General features: G+C 40.3%; 1 protein-coding gene across 6 annotated transcripts in view; it reads left to right on the top strand.

Annotated features, from left to right (window-relative positions):
* The window catches only part of CSTPP1 (centriolar satellite-associated tubulin polyglutamylase complex regulator 1), a 167,191-nt gene that overhangs the window by 144,563 nt on the left and 2,505 nt on the right, over positions 1-20,123 (top strand). For all 6 annotated transcript variants that reach the window (XM_088145691.1, XM_088145696.1, XM_088145695.1 and 3 more), the window contains 3 exons: positions 1,616-1,701; positions 6,241-6,436; positions 8,591-8,700. In XM_088145691.1, coding sequence (XP_088001817.1) covers positions 1,616-1,701; positions 6,241-6,436; positions 8,591-8,700 — 392 coding nt within the window. The remainder of the gene's footprint in view (positions 1-1,615; positions 1,702-6,240; positions 6,437-8,590; positions 8,701-20,123) is intronic.

Here is a 20,123-nt window from a genome sequence, read left to right as displayed (position 1 = left end):
AGACTTGCTACTTTTCCAAAAGCAAGATAGCAAGTATTTTATCATTTGTCTCTTCAGGATTTAGTTCACCTTTAAATGAATTTATTTTATTATTAGAGTATCACCTCAAGCAGTAGGAAATGCAGATTATTCTTCTCTACTCATCAGAATAACTGCAGTCTTCTTGAAAAATCTAGTTTTCAAAACTTTAGATTGCTTTTTTGAATGACTATAATTTTAAAAATGAATATATGAAGTGTGCTGGAAAAAAGATTGACCAGTATCTGCAGAGTTTGGGATCATACAGGGCAGATTTGGGGAGCAAATCGTGGGCTGTAGCAGAAAGGGAAAAAATAACATGAATGGACTTTTTCACACAATGTTGGGTGTAGCCTAGGATTTGTCTGGGCAAGAGAGAAGACTTGTGGGGGCTAGACTTCAGGAATCAAGAAGGTAGAAACAGCACTAATCACTCTATTGCATTTGGACATGGGTGAGAGGAGTGCACCCTCCTCATTCTATCAAACGTCTTGGTAGCATTTAATGCTACTGATCATGGTATCTTTCTGGACCACCTGAATGTTTGGAAATAGGAAGCACCATTTTACAATGGTTCCATTCCTTCTTAAGTGGGTGGTTCCAGTTGGTAGTTGTGGAGGATGAGTAGGCAAGTTCTTGGCTGCTCCACTGTGGGATGCCATAGGACTCAGTTCACTCCCGTGTGTTATTTAACATATATGAAACCACTGGTAGAAGTCATCTGTTGGTTTGGGATGTCATCAATATGCCAGTGACACTCAGTTGTACATGGAATTACAGATCAAGATGGAGATGCTGTGGAAGTCTTGAATCGGTGTCTAGAGGTTGTCGGGGACTGGGTGAGGAAAAACAGACTCAGATTAAACTCTACCTAGATGGAACTGCAGTTCATCTGTGAAGTCTGAGCTATCCAAGAACTTCAGCCCAGTGGTTGCTTCTGATGGGGTTTTGCTCCCCAAAGGAGCCGGACTGTGACCTGGGGAATCCTCCTGGATTCACAGCTCCTACTTTAGCATGGTTGCAGGGTGGGGGCTTTGCCCTGTTTCAGCTGGTGAACCAGTTACAGCCCTACCTGGACCAGGAAGCTCTTGTGACAATGAGTTACATTCTGATCACCATATGACTGGACTATTGCAATGCACCTTATGAGGGGCTGTCTTTGAAGACTTGAAAATGGTAGAGAATAAGGCAACCAGACTTAGCTGGGGAGAACTGCTGTTGCAGAATCCTGCCCATCTTGAGGTCACTGCACTGGCTATCAGTTGAATGTACTAGTTGGTTAAATAAATAAATATGTTCCTACCATCAGCCTTTAGTGGTACTTTCTAGGAATAGTAAAAGAATAGTAACAGCAATGCCTTAATAACAAAAATAACATTTGAACGCTTTCTGGGTTTCCCTTTGATTGTCTTAGAGCATTAAGGAGAAAAAATTAGATGGGCTTAATAAAGCAGATTCTGGGGCTGATTTGGGGAGCTACAGAACAAAATGTGACTCCCTTTATCAGTTCTTAACATTTCTGCTTCATTTCCAATACCTTGTATCTTTGCTATGCATTACATTGGCTGTTGCTGAGCTCTCTCCTTCTTGATTCCAGGATTGTTTTAATGGATGATGCTGTGGACTGTTTGATGTCTTTTTCAGACTTCCTGTTTGCCTTCCAGATCCAGTTTTACTACTCAGGCAAGTCTACCCCACTTTATTACATCTCTGATTAATGTAATCGGACAGATCACATACCACAGTGCTGGGAACAACCTTGGCCAGATAATTTTGCTGTACAATAAGAATTGTGCTGTCAGAAATCTGTATGTTAAGCTGTGTTCTGTATATCTGAGCCAGGGGATTATTTCATACATTTTTCATGCTGGATCAGGTGGTGCTTATGAGTAACTTTAATTAATATATTCCTACCGTTCTTTTTAGTGCAAGACTCCATAAGGCAGTTTGCAATAAAAATATCTTTAAAAGCAACTGATAACAGCATAGATAAAAACATATACTAAGCACCAAAAAAAAAAAAAAGGATGAGGGGAGTGAATGTCTACTCCAATAGGGTTACCTAAGTGAAAATTTTATGAGAGTGGAATGGTCATTGAAAATACTTTTTGGTAGCAAGCTGGAGAACAGAATCTCTGAGATTGATTTACAGGTTTTGTAAGTTATGCCAGGACTTTAAACTGAAATCAGTAATGAAGGGCAGCCAGTGCTCCTGACATGGGGTCGTTACGATATGATTAAACAATAGAAGAGAATATATGTAGCTCAGGGTTGAACTGTGGGGTCCTTGGTGTTCTCTGAGTTTGGTTGTTTTCTTGCAGGTGTTTCGTTACCCAACTAGGTAACATCTTCAATGTACTCAGAGAACACCAAGGACTCCACATAATTAAACAATCTTACCTGGCCTTTCCCATGCTAGTGCTAATTCCTATAATCATGGCAACTCTACAACCACTGCGGTGGCTGATGTTTGCAAGAATTCAAGGATGGTAATACTACATAGATAACATGGTGGTCTAGACTGGAGTAATGCATGGGTGTAAACTGAAGCAAGGTAGAAAAGATTGATGAAATATTCTAAGCTTATAAAATATAGTCCTTGCCACTTAGGAGACCTGTCTCCATAAATATTAGAGCTCTGCTTAAGTATTTCAGATTCCAGGCCTTAGTAGGGAAATGAGTTTTTGTAAGCATACCCTATCCCCAGCGTCCCTGTGCGTGTTGATTCTATTAGTCTCCTCACAATGATAGTGCTGGGTCTTGAGTGCAGATTGGATTCTAATCTCGTCAAACCCTTTTGGGGCCTCTCTGGTAAACTCAGAAAGATTGGGAAGATGAAGAGCCTGCTTGCATGGGAGATGTTGGTGGCAAAGCTCACATGCTTTAGCACCATTTTTCCACCAGTGGTTAAAATTGGAAAACTCTGAAGGGATCTCAGTATTTATTTATTTGCTTGCTTGTTTGTTTGCTTGTTTATTTTAATTTCTCTAGTCACCCATCTCAACCAAGTGACTCTTGGTGGCAAACAATCATAAAAAACAATTAAAACAATTACAGTACAGTACAAAATAAATGCATATGGCAGCCAAGAAAAATTATCTCATAATTATCAGTATAGCCAGGAAATGGGGCCCCAGGCTTGGGCACATAACCAAGTCTTTAGGGCCTTATGAAAGACCAACAGGGTCAGGGTCATCCTAATCTCTGGAGGGAGAATGTTCCAGAGGGCAGGGGCTACAGCAGAGAAGGCGTGCCTCCTGATCCCTACCAGCCAACATTCCTTGGTTGATGGGACCTGCAACATGCCCAACCCGCTGGACCGAACTGGACAGGTAGAAACTATTGGGAGAAGGCGGTTCCTTAGGTAACCTGATCCCAAGCCATGAAGGGCTTTAAAGGCGACAACCAGCACCTTGAATTGCACCCGGAAACATGTCAGCAACCAATGCAGCTCACACAGTAGTGGTGTTACATATCTGACCATTTACTACTCATGAAGCCACATTTTGTACCAGTTGAAGCTTCCAAATGCTTTTCAAGGGCAGATCCATGTAGAGCACATTGCAGTAATCCAGATGAGAGGTCACACGGGCATGAGTGACTGTGAGCAAAGCCCCCCGGTCCAGAAATGGATGCGACTGACGCATAACCCAAAGGTGTGCCAAGGCCCTCCTAGCCACAGCTGCTACCTGCTCTTTGAGCAGGAGCTGTGAATCCAAGAGGACCCCTTGATGGTGCACCAGGTCCATCTGGGGCAGTACTACCCCATCCAGGATCAAAGATGAAAGAGCCTTGGCACCGGAAGGGCCTGGGGTGGAGATATAAAGCTGGGTATCATCAGTATATTGATGGTACCTTACCCCAAACCATCAGATCACCTCACCCAGCATCCTCATGTAGATGTTAAATAGGAGAGGAGAGAGAACTGAGCCCTGGGGCACCCCACAAAGTAGAGGCCGTGGGCTGGATCTCTTCCCCCCTATCAACACCAACTGGAACTGACCCCAGGGGATAGAGGAAAACCAGCAAAACACAGTGCTGCCCATCCCCAACTCCTGAAGCCAGTCCAGAGGGATACCATGATTGATGGTATTGAAAGCCGCTGAGAGGTCAAGAGGAGCAAGGATGGATGCACTACCCCCATCCTGCTTCCACCAGAGGTCATCTAAGAGTGTGATCAATGCCGTCTCAGTCCCATACCCCAGCCCGAACTTTGTTCCATGGTAGAGCAAATCCAGCTGAAACTTGTTTACAAAATTTGTTTTCATCAGTCAGCATACACAAATGCTAGAAAGCAGCCACTACTCACAGCTACCTAGCACCTTGAATTGCAGGTAAATAGATCAGTTTCTACACATATCATAAACTCTATGTGATTTTTGTATATCATTCAGAAAAGTCTACTGCATATAGGAAATTCCCATATTGAACAAATTTTATTACAGTCAGTAACCAGTACAAGAGAGAGAGAGAGAGAAAATACAGCAAATATCTATGTACATATAATGAATGACAAAGTACTTAATTTAAAATAGCATATAAAATTATAATAAAACCTACTGAGCTGATCTAATCTAGTTAACTGAACTTATAAAACCTGTTATCTATAAAACTCCTTTGCTTTATTTGCTACTTTAAATCCTTGATTGGGTACATATGTGAATAAGTAAGAGAAATGAAATGAAAGAAGCAAATAACTTTTGTGGCATACAGTATTAGGACAAAACATAGAATTTTGCCTTGCTAAGCCTGCTGGTAGTTTTTATCCATGAGGCATTTAGGCTTTTGTTGGAAATTCCAGATATTCAGAACAGGCTTGACTATTCTGAAAAACAGTTTTGCCTCTGTTGAGAACTAAATGAAAGCAAGAGGCAATTATTATAAATGTTTTTTTTATTATTTGAGAGTAAGATGTAATAATGATGATTGTGTGCAGATGTTTATTATCATGTCACTTTTAGGAGAGGGCACTGTGCTAAATAGCTTATTCCGCTGCCACTCCTAAGACAAGTTTCTCTGTTGTTTCTCTCTGGAAACAAGGGTCAGTTGCATGGCAATTAATAACCCCTTCCTCAGGTCATCTTTCTCTTTGCAATCATGTCATCTGTATGAGGGACACTATGCTATTCTTGAGGTCAAACTAAGGGAAAGGAAAATAAAAAGTAATAATTTATAATATGCTTCATCCTTGGAGAGTTCCAAACCATCAGGATCACATTAAAATGCCACCTATCTGTTTCATACATACATTCTTGCAGGTTCCAAGCATGCATGCAAAGTTTTGCAGACCAATACCGTTGGATACCATTTCTGTTGTTATCCAAATTCAGCAGGTTTTTCGGGTCACCCACCAATCTACATGCATGTAGACCACTCAGAGTGGAATCTACATCTCTACATAGCTGACCTGGATGGTTAAAAAACTTTATATTTAGACTCTGGGAGTAAACAGCAGGAAAATTTTGGAGCCTGCAGGAGAATGCTTTCAGCCAGTTTCTTTCCTCATGTCTCCTTTGACCACCATACTGTATTTACTTTGGAGTTGCATTGAAGCACACTGGGCTGCTGAGTGTAGCATGTGTAACTCACCCCTGCTGGCTCCTCCGACAATGCCAATATCTAACTTGGATGGTGTTTATTTCTGTGACTGTGGAGGTTTGTATGTATGTGTGTGTATGTATGTGTGTATACACACACACACACACACACTGATTGGGTGGCCTTCTCTTTTACTCCTCTTCACACAATGAAAATTCTACATAATTGAAACGCTAGTCGAAGCCCACCCAAAAGGCCCTTTGAGGTAGCTTTGATAATCATTAGGTGATTTTCATGTCACATAGCAAGTAGTTTTTATTTATTTATTTATTTATTTACTTACTTACTTACTTACTTATTTATCAATCAAATTTAGACACCGCCCATCTCATGAGGAAGTGACTCTGGGCGATTTGCAACTAGGCTATATATTTACTAGGAAATTTGTTCACAGCACTTTCTTACATATGCTGGGAACAGTCAAAAAATCTCAAAGTATATAATTAGAGGAAAATTAACTAGCTACATAGTAATATAGTCTTTTATATAGCACATAGTCTTACAGATTGGATTTTGAGCAATTGCGTATAAGTGGATTTTACAATATTGAATGATTTAATTTAATATTATTTAAATATTTAATAATTGTATGCTCATAAGTGACTTTTCTTTATTTTTTAACAGAGTTTATTGAAAATGTGGCTGCCATCTATCAAGAGCTCTTGACGGGTAAGAATCCAAATACTGTGATTGTGCCCACGTCGTCTTCTGGGCAGCATCGTTCACGTCAAGCTCTCAGTGAGTGCAGTCTGGTCGATGGGGTGGAGGCATCTGCATTTTACCAGTGCCTTGAGTCTTTGTGTGACAAATCCAAATACAGGTAAGGCTGGCTGATAAGAACAAGTTGCATCTTGTTTGTCTGCCTTGGGGTAGGGAAGGGGCTTACTGACATTTTGGCAACAGAAACAATTCATAACAAAAGGTTCGTGGAAATGTGGCCTTGTATCCTTAGTCTTGTGCTGTTCCTCGACTTCCTGAAACTAACATATGTTTAACATACTGATGCAGTTTGAGTTTCAACCCTTGTATGTATTATGCAATTCATTTTCAGCTATCACTGGTGCTGCCCAATTTTATATCAGTGAACATATTTTGACTTCCAGATTTCTGGAGTTCTCTCAGATTCATTGATTTAATTTATTGGCTCCTCTGAGAAAAGGCACATGGAAAGGTAACTATTTCATTGTGATCCACCACTGCACTTTATTTACAATGAAAACTATACTGACTCAAAGAAATAAATCGATTAGAATGAATAGAGTTCAGCTGCAGTTGAAATAAACAAGAAAATAATATAATTTGTGAAGAAGAGAAAAGGGCAAGATTTCATGGGACACTGTTCCCCATCTGACCAGTCCTAACTGTGCTCTGACAGCCTAGAATTGTCACCTACAGAATGAAGCATGAGATTTTAAAAGGGTAGCTTAAAATTGTAGTTATGCAAACTCTTCTCCTTAAGGGGGTTGGACTTTTCATTTGTAGTTGCAGTCTCTATCACATCTGAACAAACAACTAAACAACTTGCCTGTGGCATTCAGTTTATTCAGGGCTCTTCCAAACACTCAGTTTCAATGTGGGGACAAAACTTTGCAATATTTGCAATATTTTAAAAAGGACATTGCTTTTTAGCATCAATACAGTAAAACACTGACCTCTTATCTCTCTGGAGGAAAGGGGCAGTTGTGAGTATATTTACAATGTAAAATTTCATGGTATTACAACAAATGACTTTGCGGCTTGGGGTATGACTAATAGTCACAGAATGCCTGCTATGAAAATGTATCCCTTTTAGGCCTCTCTCTTATTTTCTCATGCATGTGCACATGCCAAAAACATACAAAGGGAGAAATGCAGTACCTGAAAACACTGGGAAAAATCATAGAGAACAAAGATGCATACATTTATAGAGAATACAGTGAGAAAGAGGTCACATTTTGTCCTATATGCAGAGCAATGGAGCAATTGCTCTATTGACTTGCATGGGGAGAAGAAGGCTGCTCTGCTGAAACAAAGATGGAAAGAGCAAAGCCTGCTGCCCAGTGGAGGATGGCCTTTTTTATCCACTCACCAGCTATTTTTTGCAAGTGATGCTGTTTTCCCATTTGGAAATGAATGGAAAAGATTTTTCACTAGCTTGCATATTTTCCATGTCTTCCCACTGAGGGAAAAACAGGGAAAGCACAGGGTGGTTTCTGAAAGTTTGTTTACCACATGGGTTCGACCACTGGGGAAAGCTTGCATTGAATGGCCTGTCAGTAGAATACAGGGCAGCCATTAATGATAAGGAGGGGGGCTCTGAGAAAGAGGAGAACATTTCTTGAAGCCCCATAGAATGAGCTGGGCCACCATACCAGAATTTCCCAAACCCTACTCTAATTGCTGGCTGGCCAACTAGGTTTCCTTCAACATGAAGAAGAAGAATGCTATTCAAAGTACAGTAGAGTCTCGCTTATCCGACATAAATGGGCCGGCAGAATGTCGGATAAGTGAAGATGTCGGATAACACACAGTAACGATTGAGTGTGGTAAAAAAAAAAAAAACCAATCTGCTGCGCCTGTTGCAATCGATTTTTGCATTGCGGCGCCGCACCATCAGGAGCAACAAGAAAGAGTACACTCACACTCGCAAACAAGCGGCACACTTTTCTCGTCGCCGATTTATGCGTGTTGTGTTTTTTTTAGGGGCATCAGATAAGATGGAAGGTCGGATAAGCGAAGGTCGGTTAAACGAGACTCTACTTGGGAAATGCTTTTCATTGGAACCTTCTCTTCCCATGATTCTCTCAAGTTAAAAACAATCATGGATGCCCATGGATTACTAGCCTAATTCATTGTAAAAAGAGACATTTCTCAGATTTTAGGAGGATGGGTTCATGATGTAGATAATTCAATCCATTCAGTATCCATAAGTCTAAAGGAAGATAATTCACAGACATTGATCTGTAATGTTTTTCTTGTTTCCTTGTTTGCCCAGCTACCCCCCAGCCACTGTTCTCAAGGAAATTCTAAGCAGTGTACAGAGATTGACTTTCTATGGATTTCTGATGGCTCTTGCAAAGCATCATGGGATCAACAAAGCTCTTGGTAAAGAAAAGTCCTGTATTTTCCATGTTTAATGTTTTAAGGATGCTAGTGGCCAAGATTCCTTTGTCAACTTTTGTCAGGGTTACAGAATCTACAAGGCCAGTAGGTATATTCCAGAAAAGTTTATATTTAAAGGAAAACAACTCCATGTGATTTAAACAAGGCAAGTCATGTGCAAAAAAAAGTGTCAAAAGCCTTAACTCCCACTCTACCCCCAGTACATTTTTAGTTGTTGATGTAATCTTTTAAAGTGTGAATGGGACACACGTGTTTAGAAATATGGGCTTTTTCAGGCAGCTGTGGTTGACTGAATCTTTCTGAGTATGATTTGATGGCATTCAGAATGAAAATGGGTTTGCGTTACCAGCTTCCCTTCTAAGCTGTTCTAAGATTAATTGAAGTTATTGATCTAAGCTTGTTCTAAGTTATTGAATTCCATAAAAATGAGGTTGAAATCTTCCAGCATGGTCCTGTATCAGTCCTTAATGACTAGCTAAGCTAAAGTGTGGCTAAGTTGCATGGATATGAAAAACCTTTTCATGCAGATCTCTCTTCCCTGGTCTTCCTCCCCTAAATCAAGACTAGGAAGAAGAGTTGTTCTTGGGACAAACATAAAATTTAAGATGGCATAAAGAAAGAACATGAAAAATACATTTCAAGATAATTCTTGAAGAAGCCTGTTTTCAATCCAAGCATTTTTTTTCTAGTCTTAGGGAAAGCTTAAAGAGGGAAGTGTTTCACACAATTTTCTACCATAAGCCATTGTTGCATAAAGATAAATGTTCTTCAAAAATATGATGATGATGATGAAGAATTATTATTATTATTATTATTATTATTATTATTATTATTATTATTATTATTATTATTATTGTGTCTGCCTGACTCTCAGTGACTTTTGGTAGCTCACAACAATCAAAGAAATTATAAAATCAATAAAAGATAAAAGATAAAAATAAAAGATGACAAGTGCAATAAAGGGAGGGATTTCACTCTCCCTTGCCAAAGGCCTGGGTGAAGAGCCAGGTCTTTATGGCTCTTCTAAACAACAGCAGAGTGGGGGCCATCCAGATCTCGGGGGGAACCTCGTTCCAGAGGCAGGTGCTGCTACAAAGAAGGTGCAGTTCTGGGGTCCTGAGAGATGACATTGTTTAATCAAAGGAACCCAGAGCATGCCAACCCTGCAGGATCGAATCAGCCAGGCTGATGCTATGGGAGGCAGGCAGTTCTTCAAGTAACCATGCCCTATGCCATGTAGGGCTTTATAGGTAACAACCAGCACCTTGAATCACACCCAGAAGCAAACCACAACCAGTGCAGCTCACAAAGCAGAGGTGTTACATGGGCATATTGAGGCATGCCTGTTACTGCCCATGTGGCTGCAAACTGGACCAGCTGAAGCTTCCGAGTGGTCTTCAAGGGCAGCCCCGTATAGAGTGCATTGCAGTAGTCATGCCATGAGGTGACCAGGTCATGAATAATTGTTTGAAAGACCCCCCAATCTAGAAAAGGGCCCAACTGGCACACCACATGGAGTTGTACAAAGGCCTTCCTGGCCACAGGTGATACCTGCTCTTCAAATATGCAAATAAACCAGGAAGATTATTTGGTTGGCAAGCCTACCAACTTAGAAAAAAGAAATACAAACAATATCAGCAATATAGAAAGGATCCAAATTGTTACACTCAAGATTGGAAATAGGAGAATTAGCAGCTTTTCTTGAAGTATTATATTCCAAGATTAATATTGATGAAGTGGCTATGAATAAATATATTGAAAAGTCAGTTATTAAACAATTTAACAATCAACACAGGCAAATATTAAGTACACTTATAACTGTTCAAGAAATAAAAAAAGGAATAAAACAAATTAAATTAGGAAAAGCACCAATTCCAGATGGGTTGATAGCTCAACATTATAAAGAATTTGAAGAATTATCAGAGTCATTGACAAATATGATGAATGAAATTAAAGAAACAAAGGCAATACCACCAACATGGGAATAGACATAAATAATTTTGATTTATAAAGAAGGGAACAACCCAGAGAAACCACAGTCATATAGACTAATTTCCTTGCTGAATGAAGATTACAAGATTTTCACAATACTGGCTGACAGACTGAAGAAATGTATTTCAGATATTATACACATTGACCAAACTGGTTTTATCCCAAGAGAAATATAAAGGACAAGAGTAGGTTTATAATCAATATAACAGGACCTATGAACAAAAGAAGGAAGAAGCCGCACTAATCTTATTGGATGCAGAAAAAGCCTTTGACAATTTGCAGTGGCAATTTCTGCTGGCAGTACTGAATAAAATGAATCCTGGAGGAGAGTTTCAACCTTGGGTTAAAAGCATGTGTCAATGGCCAAAAGTGAAGATTATGGCTAATAGAGCGTTCTCTGCAGATTTCCAAATCAGTAAAGGAACAAGGCAAGGATATCCACTCTCTCCCTTACGGTTCATCATTGCTTTAGAAATATTGGCAGAAAAAATCTGAGGTGATAAACAAATAGGTTTTAAAATTTGCGGAGAGGAATATAAGCTTAAGTGCTATGCAGATGATGTATTATTAACTATTATAGAACCATAGAAGGCAACAAAACAGTTGCAATTGCAAAAGCAATTCATAATTATGGAAAATATTCTGGACATAATATCAATGTTCAGAAAACAAAAATAATTACAAGATTTTTAATGCAAGAAGAAATTAATTTTTTGCAAAAACAAAGTGGTTGTCAGCCCGTTCAGCAAAATATCTCGGTTTGCATTTGACAGGAAACAAGATATATATCAAAACAACTGTGTTAAATTATAGCAAGAGATTAAAAGAGACCTTGAAAGGTGAAGGAACTTAAAGTTATCTTCATTAGGATCTACTGCAATTATCAAAATTAATGTATTACCCAAGATAAACTTATTTATTTCAAATGGTACCAGTCACAATTTCAGAGAGAAATGGCAAGAAACTGTTAGAGTTATATGGAGTGGGAAAAGACCTAGAGTCAAACAAAAAATCCTTCCAGATTCCAAAGAGAGAGGGGCCTTGCCCTTCCAAATTTTAAAATCTCTGAATAGCAGAATGGCAATTTTGAAAGATGCAGATATGGTTCATTCAGATTCTACAAATAGTTTAAAAACACAGCAAGAACTACTTAGTGAAAGCTGGAATATACCATGGCTGATGTATTTACAAATAGTTGGAAGAATAAAATCAGATCTCAAGAAGGAAGGAGGAACATTAAGGGGAAAAAAATTGGAATTTGAAACGCTAATACAAAACCAACACCACCTATTAGGTTGCATGTACTGTATAAACCTGTACTTATGTGTGACACAGAGACAGAATAAACAAAAAACTGTATGATAAAATGGATGCAAAACTTTAAGGAAAACATGACTGGTGTGGGTCTTCCGGGCTATGTGGCCGTGTTCCGGAAGTTTTGTTCCCTAACGTTTCGCCAGCACCTGTGACCGGCATCTTCAGAGTGCAGGAGCACAGACAGGAGCAGTACTCTCTGTGCCCAGGGTGATGTGACCCTTTTGTGGGCATTTATAGAAATCTGAGGGGGGAAGGGGAGGATTGGGGGTGTGTGGGGGGGGTTGGGTTACTGAGTGGCTGCTTGTTTTGGTGTCAGAATCTGTGTGTATCTTCCTGGGGATAAGGCAGGGTTTTTTCTTCTATTGAATTGTTAACGAGGGGCTGCTGGGGGTGATTAGCAAGTTCATTGTGTGAATTGTTCACATGTCCTGGTGGTTGAGCTGAGTTCATTGACCTTTTGCAGGCTGTATTTTTCAAGATTGGTAGCCAGGTTTTGTTGATTTTTAGACTCTCCTCTTTTTTATTGAAACTGTGCTGGTGTTTGTGAATCTCAATGGCTTCCCGGTATAGCCTGGTATAGTGGCTGTTGGTGTTGTCCAGTATCTCTGTGTTTTCAAATAGGATTTTGTGTCCAGTGTGCTTGAGAGCATGTTCAGCTACTGCAGATTTTTCTGGTTGCTGTAGTCTGCAATGTCTTTCATGTTCTTTTATCCTGGTATGGATGCTGCGTTTTGTGGTCCCGATGTATACTTGCCCGCAACTGCATGGTATGCAGTATACTCCTGCGGCGGTGAGGGGATCCCTTATGTCTTTTGCTGATTTTAGCACTTCTTGTACTTTTCTGGTGGGTCTGAAGATTGTTTGGAAATTGTGTTTTTCCATCAGTTTTCCCATGCGGTCTGTGACCCCTCTGATGTAGGGTAGAAATACTTTGTTGGTGGGTGGCTGTTTTTCTTCTTCAGTCGCATGTTGTTTTCTTGGTTTGATGGCTCTTTTTACGCAAACCAGACCTCAAATTAGGACACAAAGTCTACAGAAAACCCACCCACACAGACCGGTACCTACACAAAAACTCCAACCACCACCCACGTCAGAAAAGAGGCATTATCAAAACCCTCATGGATCGTGCCAATCGGATCTATGAAACCCAATTCCTAAACTCTGAACTTAACCACCTTAATTGGGTCCTACAAGCGAATGGCTACTCCAAGAATGAAATAAAAAGAGCCATCAAACCAAGAAAACAACATGCGACTGAAGAAGAAAAACAGCCACCCACCAACAAAGTATTTCTACCCTACATCAAAGGGGTCACAGACCGCATGGGAAAACTGATGGAAAAACACAATTTCCAAACAATCTTCAGACCCGCCAGAAAAGTACAAGAAGTGCTAAAATCAGCAAAAGATAAAAGGGATCCCCTCACCGCCGCAGGAGTATACCGCATACCATGCAGTTGCGGGCAAGTATACATCGGGACCACAAAACGCAGCATCCATACCAGGATAAAAGAACATGAAAGACACTGCAGACTACAGCAACCAGAAAAATCTGCAGTAGCTGAACATGCTCTCAAGCACACTGGACACAAAATCCTATTTGAAAACACAGAGATACTGGACAACACCAACAGCCACTATACCAGGCTATACCGGGAAGCCAATGAGATTCACAAACACCAGCACAGTTTCAATAAAAAAGAGGAGAGTCTAAAAATCAACAAAACCTGGCTATCAATCTTGAAAAATACAGCCTGCAAAAGGTCAACGAACTCAGCTCAACCACCAGGACATGTGAACAGTTCACACAATGAACTTGCTAATCACCCCCAGCAGCCCCTCGTTAACAATTCAATAGAAGAAAAAACCCTGCCTTATCCCCAGGAAGATACACACAGATTCTGACACCAAAACAAGCAGCCACTCAGTAACCCAACCCCCCCCACACACCCCCAATCCTCCCCTTCCCCCCCCCAGATCTCTATAAATGCCCACAAAAGGGTCACATCACCCTGGGCACAGAGAGTACTGCTCCTGTCTGTGCTCCTGCACTCTGAAGATGCCGGTCACAGGTGCTGGTGAAACGTTAGGAAACAAAACCTCCAGAACACAGCCACATAGCCCGGAAGACCCACACCAGTCATCGTATGCCGACCGTGAAAGCCTTCGACAATACATTTAAGGAAAACAGTTGCAACACAACAATGGGAAGAATTATGGACTAAAATCTTTAAAATTCACATCAAATTATAAACTAAAGGAAATTTGGTACAAAATATTTTACAGATGAGATACAACTCTATCAATAATATCTAAGATAGACAAATCATACAGTTATGTTGGAAATATCATAAAACAGAAGGAATGTTTTATCGCATGCGGTGCAATTGTAAAAAACCCCCTAAAAGTACTGGAAAGACATGCATAGAATACGCCGGAACATTTTGGAATTTAAATTTGAAATGAAACCACAACTTTTCTTACTAGGTATAATCTCAGAAAAAATCAAAAAGAACATCATAATTTACTGAGATATACTGTATGTTTACAGCAGCAAGAATAATTTTGCTCATCACTGGAAGAAAAATACAATTCAGACAATATCTGATTGGGAACTTAAACTTGGAGAATATGCAGCAATGGCAAAATTAACAGTATATATGCACAGTAGAAATTTAACTAAACTTAAGCAAGAATGGTTTCCATATATACAACACATCACGCAGCATGGGAAGGAAGAAGGCAAGGAGGCCTAAACGTCTACAAATATTGCAAATTAGCAATGTATAAAAAGGGGGAAGTCAGAAACCATATATATACTATATATATATATATATATATATATATGTAGTATATATATGTTCCTTTTCCTTTTTTCTGTTTTTTTACTTTTTGGTATTTTAATTCTTGTTCAATTTGCTCCATTCATCTATTTTTTTCCTTTCATTAACGTGTGTACATATCTATATCTATACGCACACACATAATACAATGGATATTTTAATATGAAGTTTAACACCAAAACTTTTATTATATAACAAATACTTTGATGGGAATTGCTGGAGTTTCCCCCCCCCCCTCAGTATTATACTCAACTTTGAATGAAAAAGCCAAATAATTCTGATGTTTGTAAGATTGGTATCCTAAATTGTAATTAATATTGATAAGGAAAAAAAAAATAGCAGGAGCTGCAAGTCCAGGAAGAACCCCAGATTGGATAGCAACCTTGAAGGGGAAAGCGCTCCCCCATCCAAAGTTAAAGATAGAATATTCCCAGGTCAGGGCAGTCCAAACATCCACAGCCACTCACTCAGTCTTGGTAGGAGTGAGTTGGAGACGGTTCCTTCCTGTTCAAACCCACACAACCTTCAGGCAATGGGACCGAACCTTGACTGCCTCACTTGGCTGGCCGCAGGTCAAAAGATATAATTGGGTATCATCAACATACTGATGAAACCAAACTGGAAATACCAAATTTCCAGAGCAGGTTTCCTTTATTTTGATTAATAAAGTGTTAATGTCTCATTCTTTTTTTTAACAATAATTTTTATTAAAGATTACAATTGGAAAACATAAAAACTAATAGAAACTACACAAAATATAAGAATAAAAAGAAAAAAGAAAAAGTGTAGAAAAGAAAAAAAAATAAGAAAGAAAAAGAAAAAAAAGAAAGTATAAACAATTTTAGTAATTTATCTCCATCTCTTAAAATACAACGTATGTCATCTCTTAACTATGAACAAAATCTAAAAGCCTCGTCACTCATTCCTTATCAGCACAATCCATTAAGGGTTACCAGAAATAACTACATATGTATTTTAACCTTGATCAAATAAAGCAACTCTATATTCCTTCCCTGTATTTTTAACAATCTTGGTTTTTAATCCCTTCAGATAATGTCCTAAAGCTTGATTTCTTTTCTTTTTTTTTTTTTTTTGTCCCTTCTTAAAGAATCCTTCAGGACTTTAACAGATCTCTTTTGTACATCCAGTCAGAAAACTTTATCCAAATCCCTCTTCTGATCTGATACTTGCGTGTCTCCTTTAATTATCAAAACAGTAACCAGTTTTATTTCTATGTCCAGTATATCATCTTGTTCCGTATCATTCTTGTCATATTTAAATCTACATTCAAATTAATTTCTTTTTTTAAAAAGAAATTTAAAAAAATTATTAAGAAGTTATTAAGAAATGAGGCTCGGTCGAGCTTTTTGTCCATAAAAGGCTGCGTTACAACTGTGAACTTAGATGGTATCCCTTGACTCCCAGCCGCTCAACTCATAAGCTGACCGCAAAACCTTGGTTCCTGCAGCCTATTCACTAGAAGCGGCTGTCCAGAATGCGTGTGGGCAATCTCACGATCTCTCCTTTCTCCTGAGAAACTTCGCCAGCCAGGATTCAGCATCCAGCTGTCGATCTCCTCCATAAGCACCATTCCGCTTCGGCAGGGACATCTAGCTTGCCATGGCGCTCACTGGAAGTCTTAATGTCTCATTCTTTATTATTATTATCTCTAATTGTTAATGTCTCATTCTTAAATATAGCCCTTTTCTCCGGGAGGTGTGTGTGTGTGTGAGGGGAACTGAGATCAGAAATCATCCTAAGACATGGGAGAGAAGAGGATGGCAGAGTAAGCATTAAGTTCACTGTTTCTTCTATCATTTCAGTTGAAAACTTGAAACTGTGAAGCTGTGAGTAAGCTTTGGATTTAACTGCAGTTGGAAAGTGAGCTACTAATCTCTCCCCTTTCTCCTGTCCTTCCTATGCTTGTCTTCCCTCAGTGACAATAGCTATTTGGGATTTTCTTTTCCTTATCGTAAACTGAAATATTCCAGGACTATAGCTATGCTGAGTTTGGTAAGAAGCAAATTTCCCCAAATTACTTGTTTGTGAAAATGTGGGAAGAATAGATCTAATCCAGTTTTCCTCTTCGGGTATATCAGTTTACAAAAGCCATCCTGCCAGTGCTCTTCTGGAAGTCAGCAGCTAAGGGGCTGCTAGTCTAGGCCTATGCCCAGTCTTATCTGTTTCCTCCAGGCCTGCTATGAAACATGCAGCAGCGAGAGGAGAGACTGGCAAACACCATTCTCTTCCCTGCCCGAGATCCTGATTTCATCCTGCTTTAGAATCCAGAGTAGTATCTTTATGAGAGGACTGCCTTCTCCTGCAAGCTCTTTACTCCTCCCCTTAATAACTACAGTAGTACCAGGAGAGAGAGGTGGGGAGAAATAAATAGATATATAAATGTGTGTGTATTTCCTTATTTAGCTTAATTATTGCAAGTGAACAAGAACTTGATTTTTCTTAGCTCTTCATTCTCTTTTGAAGAAGCCAGGACTTTGTTTCAGTAGAAATCCTATGATTTCAGTGCAGAAGCAATGCGTGTTCCACCTTCCAGAATTGTATTTTTCCTGCAGCCTTAAAATCATACTTTCAAAAAACGGGTCCCTTTTTCTATTGCAGTGTCTGTTTGGCCTCCCTCTGTGCTGGAGATTGGCACTAGGCCTGTTCGATGCAGCTCAGGAGTGCCAAATACAGTAGCATGCCTCCTTGGCCCCTGCTGGCAACCATCCAGGCTGCCCTTGATACCCCTGTGTTTCCTTTGCTCAAGGATACGTCACAGTACAAACGGCTGTACCCTCCTAGCGTCCCAGCCCCTGCCAACAACTGGGGCCGCCGTTTACTGGAGCATGGAGATTATATATCAAAAGGAGCACACATACAAGTCCTCAATCCCTTCTGCAAACAGGCTTAGCTAGTAATGCATTCCCAAGCAAAGATGATGCCTAGATTGCACCGGGTCAGGCTTTTCTTCCTGCCTGTACAAAATCCACTTCCAGTAAGGTGCAAAGCAAACAGATGGGCTGAGAAAGCCCTGCCTACTGCCGCCATTGTGTATGGGTTTTTCCTTCCATTAAGAAAGGCCTGTCCCTGGCTGCAAGCCAGGCTCCTGCTGAGGCCTCTTGCGGGGAGGGGCGGCAGCCGCAAGTGTAACAGGTGCAGGCATCTTGGCAAGGAAAGCAGGGTTTTTCTCCTGGTGCCTTTTCATCTTCCCTGCACGCAGGATAATTTGAATAGGCTTTGGTCTGCAAGGGATCACAGGCTCCCTAAAGCCCTGCAGCGAGGGCAGTTCCAGGCAAGAGCTTCAGAGAAGGAAGGAAGGAAGGAAGGAGCTTTCAGGCAGGGGCCCACACTGCCTCCAGTCTCACCGGGATCTTGAAAGGGAAGAGAGGGAGGGATTAGAGGCCAACTGATGAATTTGTCAAGGAGACTGCAAGCCCAGCCTCATTCCTGTGTCAATATTGATTCACTGATCCTCTGTGTATTGTTTACCAATTCTCCCAAGAGATTGGAGCACCCTTGAGATCTTTAGATGCATTCATCAAATGCAAGAACAAGCTTAGCATTCAGGAAACTGAGGCCGCGGAAGGCTGGCAAGAGCCCTTTCTGCTGATTTGGACTTCTCTATTATAGTGTCAGGGACACAAGAGCATCTTCCTTATTGGGATATCAGGCAGGAAAAAACAAACAAAAAGGCTGGATTGCTGTGTGGGTCTCCCAAACATGGCTGAGTCCAGAACTTGAGTGTAGGCTTCTCTATCTCACTTGGCAAAAAAAATACAGCTTCCATTAAAGGAGTCATCAGCAGATAACAGAACAAACAATTTCCTCTGTTATATCCTTCCCTCCTCACATGATGCTTTCTGAAGGAGCATTTTCTTCATTAAGAAGTCTCATCCCTGCGAACATAGAGTTTCTCCCATATGACTGCTGCAGGGTGAAGAGTGCAAAAGATCTCTGCAAGGATATGCTGCCCTGGGAGCCGTAGCACAGTTCTGGCAGCGTGCCAGATGCCAGCGATGCCAAGTTCTGCCAAGATCTACGTGCGCAGACTCACTGCTGTAGACTTCCATGCCTAAGGCAGGAAGAGCATTCCATTCTTGCCAACAGAGTTTAGTTAGGTCCTGCGCACCCCACTGTATTAAAAAGATGTAAATACAGTTTGTTGTACAGAAGGAAGGTAAGCGCTGTTCGGAAGAGTAAGTGCATCTGTCAGGTAACCCCAGTGGGCCATTTCTTTGTAGCGGTGTCAGGGCAGTGAAAATCCTCTCTCAGATATGAAGAATATGTATCTGAGACATTGCAGGGAGAAGATTAAGCCTTCTTTCACCCTTTTTTCCACTCCAGATAGTAGACCAATATGACTATGTAACTCACATGGAGACACCCCCCCACCCCAGAGGCTTTGGTGGGCAAGCATTACAACCCACAAACTCTGCAACACCATCAGGAAACATGAGGGATTCTCAAACATGAGGACAAGGTAGAATTGCAGAATTGTTTGTGATGACTGGAAGCATAGGGAGGAATTTGATAGTACAGTATATGGCACTTGAAGCTTTGCTAGGCAGAATGGTTGTGAAAGGGAGGATAATTAAGGCCATGTTGCAGTATACTTAGGGCACGAAAATGTGAATGTTGTACAGGGCTCTGAATCGAGGGAACAGAAAGTCGGGGATAGATAAATCCTGTTTTTCTTATTTAAAGGGAAAGGCCTTTATATTATGCAGCCACCTGAGTTACAATGTCATGAGATAGTCCTTTGCTTTAGTACATTCTAGATGCCCTGAGGGTCTGGATGGGGAAGAACAGGCTACAACCCTAGCAAGACTGAGTGGCAATGGATTTGGAAGGTCACATGGATTAGAGATCTTCCATCTTTGCTACTGGATGGGGTTGTACTACTCCAGACAAAAGTGGTAGGCAGTTTGGGGTCCCATCTAGATGCATGGCTCCTGTTCAAGGGCTTTTGCATCTATCTTGTGAACCAGTTGTAACTGTACTTGGATTGTAAGGCCCTACTTATAATCACTCATATGTTGGTCACCTCATGCCTGGCCTACAGCAATGTGAAGTCATGTGAAAAGGTAAGTACAGCTCATTGAATTTTTTGACTTTTTCAACATATTTCAATATACAGATATTTGTTCTTCATTTCAACAATATTGATAGATAAAGGGGATGTAATAATAACAAATATGCACTAATTATGCAAATTTTAATTAATATTTATTTTATTTTAATTAGCATTTATTCT

The sequence above is a fragment of the Python bivittatus genome, unplaced genomic scaffold (genome assembly GCF_059951505.1).
Source record: "Python bivittatus isolate LINGU-HERP-01145 unplaced genomic scaffold, Pbiv_v1 ctg000480_np1212, whole genome shotgun sequence".
Lineage (NCBI taxonomy): Eukaryota > Metazoa > Chordata > Lepidosauria > Squamata > Pythonidae > Python > Python bivittatus.
Note: the sequence above shows the minus strand (reverse complement) of the source record. Positions and strands in the feature narration are given on the sequence as shown.